The following is a 9,860-nucleotide window of genomic DNA, read 5'->3' as shown; positions in this document are numbered from 1 at the left end:
TCCCTTCCATTTCTTAGCAGTTTCAAGATAGTACTTTACTTGTTTTCCTTAAAATAGGTCTTATCTTCATGCCTTTTTGGTAACAACCTCAGCATGCTTGCCTCACTTTCATCTCTGTACTTAGACACCCAAACCAGAACTAACACTTAATTCCAGGTTTTGCTGATACTATTATTTAGGTGTGATGTTCACAGAACCCAGAATGGTTGAGGTAGGAAACACCTCTGGAGATCATCTGATCCAAACCTCTGCTCAAAAGCAGGGTCAGCTAGAGCAAGCTGCTCAGGACTGTGTCCAGCTGAGTTCTCAACCTCTTCAAGGGTAGAGACTACACTACCTCTCTGTGTAACCAGCTCTACTGTTTGATCATCCTCACAGTAAATAAGCTTTTTCTTATGTTTAAGTAGAATTCCTTTCATTTCAGTTTATGCCACCCCTTCTTGTCCTCTCAAAAGATGCCACTGAGAAGAGTCTGATTCCATAATCTTTATTCACTTCCATTGGGTATTTGTACACATTGACAAGATCCTCCCATAGCCTTCTGTTCTCCAAGCTCCACTCCCAGTTCTCTCAGACTCTCCCTGTAAGTCAGATATTCTACTCCCCTGATCATCTTCATGGTCATCAGTATATACTTCAGTACATCCATGTATCTTTTGTATTGGGAGTTCAGAACTGGACCCAGTGCTCCACATGTGGCACACCAGTGCTGAGTAGGGGGGAACAATCCCTTAACTTAAGGATAGCACTCTTACGAATGCAGCTCAGGAGGCACTTGCTTTCTTGGCCACAGGGGCAAGTTTCTGGTTTAACCTGCTGCCCCCCCAGGACCCCCAGGTCCTTTTCTGAAACAGTGCTTTTCAGTCAGCCCTCAGACTGTATAGAAGTATGAGGCTGTTTCTCCCAGGTGCAGGATACGGCATCGCCCTTTTTTGATCCTCCTGAAAATCCAGTTGACCCATCTCTCCAGACTCTCAAGGTCCCTCTTAATGGCAACACACCCAAAGAATCATTGAATTAGTTAGGCTGGAAAAGACCTTTAAGACCATCGAATCCAACCATTAACCCAGCACTGCCAAGTCCACCACTAAATCATGTCCCAAAGTGCACCTTTGAAATACCTCCAGGGATGATGACACAACCATTCCTCCCAGTTTTGCTCACCTGCAAATTTGTTGAAGGTACACTCTGTGCCATTATGTACATTACATTAAATTGAGTCCTGTCTGTTTGCTTCTTAGAACAATGATCTTACAAAAAGATAAACAATATGCACCAAATCATAGCAGAGACAAGATAAGCTGTTGTTTACTATGGCAAAGTTTACTGAGGCTACACATAGTTGGGAAGGAAGATACTCAGGCTTCCCAGGTGGGTCTCCTGGGAAGTTTATGATAATCTACACGAGGGCTGTTGAAGACCTCTCTCTCCCTTTGTCTTCCACTCCACTCCATCACTGTCTTTACACTGATGTCCGCTTGACCAAGAGGGTCTGAGTGTAAAGCACCTGGCGTAAAAATCACCATGATCTTCCAAACTGGTATCTCCTGGGCCAAATATACCATATATTACAAGAGAGCAGGCTGCAGCAGTCCTTTCTTGGACTGATTTTAATAGATTTAGAATTGCACACCAAGACCTCAGTAAAGCTTCCCCCTTTCAGAGAGAAAAAAATGGTCTGCATATACAAACATCTGTTCACTAAGACTAAGTCTTTAATTTGAAAGGATCCAAAACATGACAATCTTTCAAACATGATCAGTACAAACTTTGATGCAATGACCTTACCGCAGAAGTGAGACGAGCAAGGATTTCAGCATTGGTTTCTGCCGTATCTTCTATTTTTTGATCAGGCCTTAAAAAATAAAAATAAGATTTTATTATTTCTTTCATGCTGTTTGAACATCTTTTGATTCCTGAAAAGCAAGGAACTATGTAGCCACAGGCACTAATGTAAAAGGGCCTTTGAGATTCCACATCAAAATGATGACTGCAACATGACAATAATTAATTGTGTCAGTAATGACAGAGTACACCCTTTGTCCCTTGCTGTCAAGAACTCTTTTGATCGGACCAATATGAAACAGTGAGAGAATTCTTCAGCTATAAAATGATGAAGTAGAATTGAAGAATGCAGGACCCTCTTAGCTCAGAGTAACTTATTGGATGGCATTTTTTTCTCTGCTAAAAACATACTCTGTCAATGGAGCAAAGAGTTTTCCATCACGCAGTTTTGCTAAGGTGTGGAGCAGCAGCTACAGAATCCAAGCTCATGTAGATGGAAACAGACAACATCAAAACAATTATGTGACACATTAAGTTTTGTATTCAGAAAAAATAACTGAAAGTAAAATTAATACATGCAAGAAACCATAAACTATCAAACTAAAGCAACACCTGAGAACACTATTAGGTTGTCTTGACAGTTACTCACAGGACAGAAAGACTTCATGTGTCTTTGCAAAAGTGAGGCAGTGTACAAAGAACCCTTTTGGAAACTGTCACAGAAGTCTGGCCCACATGGAACAAGCCACACAAAAACTGCTGTGGACAGTGTAGGATAGGACTGTGTTTTTCTTTAAAACAGTCTAATTCCCATCACTAAAACATTTGTGAGCCTTTCAGAAGCTTTGCTGACAATCAGAAGCACACCACCACCATGATAGGGTTATTATTATGAGGAGAAGCAAAAGAAAATGCCCTTGAGATCTTTATTATTCATGGTATTCAAGAAGCAGTGGCATGTCAGCAAGCTGCACACATATACAAAACTGCAGCTGCTGTAATAAACATAAATCCCAGGTATTAGCGGAAGCCTCTGTCTTTGACTAAATTATTTAATTGCTTGTATGCCTTGATGTCCCTAGGGAGAGAGCTGACAACGCATCTGGAATATGCAGCTGGTATATGGTGGTTCTTACATCCCATGTCCAAATATTTCATTCCCTGATTAAAAAATTAAGGTCAGAAAGCACAGCATGACACATGCATTCATTTTGGGGGCAACCATATTCAGACCAATCTGGTAATATTCAGACAATCTGGTAATTCAGACTAGAAATCACAATTATTTTCACAACTGCCTCTCCTGTTCAAAGAAAAATGTGATTTAACATTTTAATTGTTATAAACAGCCCAACAGAAATAAATGAGTGCATTTTCATTTACAAAGGCTGATTTATTCAGGCTTTCTTTTTATATTTTGGAATGAGACTAAAATAACTGACTTTTTTAGATGCCTATGTTTCTCCACACATCTGGTCTCTTCTGATCGCTCAGAACTAGGCAGATAGCAGCTTAGTAGGCACAGCCACAGATGCAACTATACACCCAGAACAGCACAGAGCATAGTTATTTCCATCTTGGGCCTTTACCACTTCATCTTCTATTTAAAAATAGTGACAGTATTCATCTGCGTATGAGCATCAAATATGTCTGAAACCATTAATATACTAAAAATTGTAGAAATTGTAGTCAGCTTTCCAGAGTCAGAGAGGAAGAGTGTATTATGACACCCAGGCCAATGAAAAAAAAAGCAACAGCTATCACCCTAATGTTTTTCAAAAGTGAACAGCTGGACCTAGTAGGGCTGGTACCAAAGAGGAGCTCAAAGCCCAGGCAAACTAGTCTAATGTTTATACAGTTCAGTGGTCCATGGACTCAGTCTGCTAAGCAGAGCAAGATGCAGAGATGCTTGTCCCAGATCTACATGCAGACAAGTCAGTCTGCATGTAACACCTGAGAGCTGCTTGTATTCAGCAAAAACTTTTCAGGAACTCCATAACTAAATGAATATTCCATCCTGTCTATTTGCATTTTAAAAAAAATACTTTAAAGAATGGCTGCTTTTCTGAAATTTATGAAATGTAAATTCTTTCAGGACAGAGGATATAGAATACAGTGAACACTTCTGAAAAGAAAATAAAAAGCACTATGAGATAAAGAAAATAAACCTCTTCAAATCACTTTTAGAAGATTTATAGGATACATTTCAATAGTCCTCAGGTACACAGTGCATTCTTGAAATGTTCATTGAGTTACCAATTTTTCTGGAAATTAGGTATTGTTATGAACACTCCTATTTACAAAGAAGGAAATGGAAGCACACAAGGATTAAACACCTGATACAATGCTATCACAGTAACTGGAAAAGAATTCAGAAGGCATTGGATGAGAGCCTAAGTGATTACTCAAGGCTGTAAGGAAGTCCATGGCATGGCTTTCAATACAGATTTTTTGTTCCCAGGCTACTGCAATATTCACTTCTTTTGTACTCAAGTAGAATTGACTGTGATTAATGACCCCAAGAGGTCTCTGCATCAGTCCCATCTCATTTGACATTTACAGGGTCTCAGTCCTGTGGAATACACAACATTAGCCTTCAGATTAGTGTGAGCTGCTGAAAATCTGCCATGTCCTGACTTGTTTTCCATGGTGGATTCCCAGCAATATTTTGTTGAATGTAAGGAATTTGCCAAGGTCAAAAGGCAACAGGGAGCATTTAGTCAGGAACCATAAGCACATCTCAGACTTCAGGACAATATTTTCATTGTAGAACTTACTACAGTATTATTTGGTAACACCACTAAAACAGACCAGAAACAAATATGAATACATCAAAAATCTGTACAGCAAGTCAAATCTAAGCCATGTTTATTTAATAGGGTTTCCAGAATAGCTGCTGAAGGAAGTCCCTGAAACTGGTACTACCTACTCAAGTCTACACACACCTTCTGGAAGAGCAGAAGCAAAGACCCACTGATGCACCCAGCAGTCCACGCAAGGCAAGGCTGCTGCCCACCAGCTGTGGAGGAGACAGATATCATCTGGCCTCTGGGACCACCAGAGGACATCCAACATTGCCTTCTAGTGTACAAGCAGGCAGTTGCTTCTGATTTTATCAAAAGCAGGGAATCTAATTAATAAGGTAAGAATTTCTCTCTTCCTACATACCTACAGAGATAATGCCCTCAATACAGATTATGATAAAAGCCTAGACAGAAAAATGAATAAAAAGATATTACATTACAAACCCCCTTATGCTTTTAATGGCATGCAAAACAGCTTATATATCTGAGAAAAGACGAACACTCACTGCAGGGAAGAGTTTTTAGAATTGCCTTTTTAGTTCATGAAAAAGAGTATATGGGTTTACTTAACCTGGTCAGAAAACTTTAACAAACACCTCATTACACCTATTCCCTTTCAGACTGCATTTTAGCAGTGTATTATTTGCATCAAGCATGAAGAGTTTTGAACATGGAAAAGCCTCCCTCCCCATTAATATCACACTCCCTTGAGAGTATACCATTATTTAAAATTTGATTCCTTCAATATATACTTTCTTAAAAAGCACCCTCACAATCTGACAGGTAAAGCCTCCAGAAAACAATTCTTCAGTGACAATATTCCCTAAAGGAATCCAGCTTCAACTAAAATTTGAATAATGTGAGCAGGAAGGAGCAGGAAACGTACATTAATGAATAATTGTTCAATTCATGTGACAGGGATCATCCTCCACTGGAAATGACAGCTGCACTGAAATGATAGAACTGCAAAGCAGGCTGTAAACTCAAACCTAAAAAGCCTTCAATCCATTTTCCTACCCAACATCCTTCGTGTAATACATCAATATGGCCTATCTGTTCTGTCTTTTTGATTCAAAGCTCTTGTTCAAGTAGTCATGAACCATGATAAGTGGCCTGATTTGCAGTGATAATGAGGAAAACCTCAATTCTCACTGAAGCCAAGATGAAATTGCCCCGATATTTAAGGGACAGACAAAATGTTTAGCACCAGTGTCAGCTGGAAGACAAGAATTTCTGTTTTCAAAAATAGTCAAAGGTTTTCTCTCATAGGAGTCACCTGCTTAGAAGATCACATTCAGTCAGTCCCCTGCTCTAACCAACTTGGGTTCCTTGTCACTTATCTACACTCACTCAAACTGATCAAATAAATGTGCTTTTAAGGGATGCTCCACTCCAGAACTGCCAATGTCTGATTGGTGAGGGCAATCAGCAGCAGGGGAGGGAATCAAATTTCTGCCCTGGTACATGCAGAGAAATTACTGAGATTTTTTTCTACCAGCTGAATGTCTAAATTTAAGAATCTGGGCTTTAAACTGCTTACAGGGACTTTGGCCTTTGTGCTTCTTTACAATATTTCTATTGGACATTCATTTAAGAGAATGTGTTTTTAAAAGCTAATATGTAGAGAATAAAAGTACTTATGGAAGAAAGTTTTGTCTCTGACATCAAAGAGAATAAATTCCACTACTGCCAGAGTAATAGTTCTCCACAGTGTAAGTATCGGGTTTGAGGATTCATCATGCTAGGGACAATGAAAGAATTTAACCCAACTTGTCTATCCAGGCCAAGTCCTGCAGATTTGCTAAGGCATGAAGGGTCATGAGCCTCCAGAGCTCTCACTAACACATTTTCCTATATTATGGCTTTTCACTGTGGCACAATTAAATCTGATTTGCCTCTAGCTGCTCTAAACAGGCAACATTCAAGCACAGTCATTTCAGGGAGTACAATAACATCCAACAGTCAGGTGAAAGAGGAGATATATAGGAAACAAAACTCTTAGAAGGCATATTCTGATATAGGAATAATAATGTGCGACTACACATCTCTAGCAAACATACAGTAGAAAATTAAAATCAAATGACTGAAGCTACCACATTTCCACCTATCTTCTCTATTCATCTGAAAGCTGATCCTGACACATCACAAGGGCATCTGAGCTGCTAGTCAATCAGCTCCACAGAATGCCTGCTGCCAAATTCATGACAAACCTCCAAATGTGCTAGGAGACAAAAACATCACGTGCCCAGGTAATATAGCAAGCTAGAGGCAGCAAGCTAATGCCTAAGAACCACAACATGCCAAAATCCCCAAGTCAGGCACCTGAATTTATATACCCAGACTGACATTCTCAGATAAAAAGCACATCTCTACAAAACTTCTCAACCCTCAAAAGAAAACTGGATCATCTGCAAGGTGATTCAGGGGTAAATGATGTCATGCTAAGGCCAGACACTCACGAAATAGTCAGCAAAAGTTGAAAACAGCTGTATATGCACACTTACAGATTACACATGTCAATCCTGGGGGGAGACAATGGCAGTAGTTGAAGTAGGAGCTTTACTCCATTCTTCCATCCTTCCTCTTTCTCAAATTCACAGAAAAGGTAGGTACATTCGTCCGCTGAGAACTGGTAGAAAGCATTAGTGTCTTGAAAATAGAGTTGTCTGTCCACTGTTAGAAAAAAATAACATTAGATACCTTTAAAAACTTCACCATGTAAAGGTTCTGTGTCCCCACCACATTCTGTATTGCACTTGACTTTAATGCTGAGTTGCACCACCACACAGGGCAAAAGGATTGAAAACTCAGCATAGAAACAATCCTGACCTCTCATATCAACTCAGTGCATCCAAACAGGACAACACCAAAACTTCAATTTGAAGATATCCGGGCTCCTGAAAGTCAAGCATTAAGACTGCTGAATATTTAATCAATTTTGGAATCAGTTCGTGATTAGGGAATAAAAATCTTCCTCTTGTCAAATTTCTGAGTCTTGATTTCCAATGGTTTCTAAACCGCTCCCACTAATGGTCATCAACTCATAAACAATGAAGATGCAGCTTCTCCTTCAATTTAGGGCTACTGGATTTGTAGATTAGACCTGGGTAAAATGATGCATCAGTTGCCAGCCTTGAAAAAAAAGAGATTCAAGTGGGATTGAAGGACAGAGTCCAAAGCCAAAAGCACAAACTCCTGCTGCAAGTCATTCAGACTTTGTTGAGGCTGCATGACCAGACATACTGTCAGCGTAGTTGAAGAAAACCTTTAAGTACAATGTCAGTGTACATATGCAGAAATCTGCCGTAATACCTCACCTTTTCACAAGAAAGAAATGTCTATCACAGACCCCAGGGTGGAGTATGATCTGAGTTGAGCTACCTAAGTGGTCCCAGCCCGAAAATAAAGTCCATCAGATTTCAAGAGGCTGGTTACCAGTGTAATTATCACCAACCACATTAGCTGGACCAAATCCCTCAGTGTGCTGGGGAAGGTGGGCACAGCAGTGGGGACAAAAGGTGGGGAACCTGGCCTCACCACCGTCTCAAGGAGCTGAATCCTCTCTCAATCCATTGTAATCTAAAATTATGGAAAACAGAGAGGAAAGGAAAACCACTAATACCTACAGAAGTCATCTGGTGAAGCCATGATCTGCAGCAACTAAACAGCTGCTGTCTTGTGAAAAACCTAAAATGGTTTGTGGAGAAAAAAAAAGAAAGGCTGGAAAGAACATGCACACTGTCTGCAACTTGGTAATAGACAATTACGTTTGCAAAAGCAAAAGGAAGGAAATTGTCTAAAAGAAAGGACTAATCTTTGGTATTTATCAAATTAAAGGTCACCGAGGTGAGCCTACCAAAAAGATAGTAAAATAAAGAACTGGCAAGAAAACTGGATCAATCTGTGCTTTTTATTTTACTTTCTCATCTTCTTCTATCTAAAACACAAATCTTTTCCTATGCTGGGGAAACTGATAGCCTTCCTCATGCTAGAAGTACAATCAAGACTGACCTGATAATATAATGCCCATATCCAGAAGGAGCTGCCACACTCCAGCTGCTGTAGATCTGCACTTAACAAAAGGGCACTGCTCCAAAAGCCAGTCTACCAGCTCTGATCCAACACAGCTTCTCCTGAAAATAAGCAAAACATCACCTCTTACACTACAACAATGTTTAAATGGTCCTTTATAATAAAGAGCTATATTTTTAAAGATATTAAAAGTGTATCTTATTGTTCAGCAGAGAAAACCCTTTGTCCCAATTGCTAATTTTTGTAATCCCATTCAATTCAAGGGAAGAAATTACTCTGGCAAGTCTCAGGGGATACCCCTAACTACAATGAGGGACCTCATGTTAAATGAGCAAGTTCCTTTACGTACCTAATTTATGCAACACACTTTACAATTTGTAATATATTTATCAATTTGTGCTGCACAGAATAATCCAAAGATGTATAAGAGCTAAATAAAATCCAGCTTTTAGCCCCAGGATTTTATTTCCTTCCTAAGCACAGGCATAAGCAATACACCTATGTAATATGTGTGAGGCCCTGAGTTCTGCTCTAGGATGTTCTTGATCTCTCACATGACTGGGAAATGTATATACCTAAATAATTGAAAATAGTAGTGGATTTTTCTTAAATTCAGATATGAATGAATGGTGCTATAATAGAGATCTGCACATTTTGATGTAATTGAAAATGAGAGGAAGCATTTATGCTGTAATGCAACACAAATGGAAAATCACTTCATTACGGAAATATTCCATAAATTACATGCAAAAATCCCTGTGTCACCAAATCTTAGGAATCCAATTAAGCTCTTTTATAACTCCAGACCAGGGTTGAATTTAATACTCTTTCTTTTCAGCCAAATAACTGACAAACACAATTGTATATGAAATCATAAACAAATTAATGGATATACAATCAGATCACTGCTGCTTTCTGACCACTGACACAGTAACATAAGAAAGATACTAAGACACAATATTTTAAGACAATGTTTTCAATTCTTAGTAAAACACACAAAATCTCACACTCAGAATTTACTGTCTTGTTAAATGAGGGCATAGATAAATGCACATAAAATCCATGAAGTTGATAAAATGAATTATTTTGAGTTACCTGCAAATGCCAGAAAGGTACACCCTGTCTTTAATCAGATCAGATGCTTGTACAGTAAAAATATTCCTGAGAGCTCTCGCAGCACAGGAAGAAATTTCTCCATAAATCTGAATGAAAAGAGAAATTGAAAACTGAAAGGGGATT

At 39.1% G+C, this 9,860-nt stretch overlaps 1 protein-coding gene across 1 annotated transcript in view; it reads right to left on the bottom strand.

The window, feature by feature from the left end:
* LOC103808965 (rap guanine nucleotide exchange factor 5-like) overlaps positions 1-9,817 on the bottom strand; it is a gene marked incomplete at both ends in the record, with an annotated part of 15,783 nt that extends 5,966 nt beyond the window's left edge. Inside the window, 4 exons of the mRNA XM_009081774.1 lie at positions 1,789-1,855; positions 7,094-7,262; positions 8,601-8,722; positions 9,717-9,817. Coding sequence (XP_009080022.1) covers positions 1,789-1,855; positions 7,094-7,262; positions 8,601-8,722; positions 9,717-9,817 — 459 coding nt within the window. The remainder of the gene's footprint in view (positions 1-1,788; positions 1,856-7,093; positions 7,263-8,600; positions 8,723-9,716) is intronic.
* Between the last annotated feature and the right edge of the window lie 43 nt (positions 9,818-9,860).

The sequence above is a fragment of the Acanthisitta chloris genome, unplaced genomic scaffold, assembly GCF_000695815.1.
Source record: "Acanthisitta chloris isolate BGI_N310 unplaced genomic scaffold, ASM69581v1 scaffold33589, whole genome shotgun sequence".
In the NCBI taxonomy this organism is placed as follows: domain Eukaryota; kingdom Metazoa; phylum Chordata; class Aves; order Passeriformes; family Acanthisittidae; genus Acanthisitta; species Acanthisitta chloris.
Note: the sequence above shows the minus strand (reverse complement) of the source record. Positions and strands in the feature narration are given on the sequence as shown.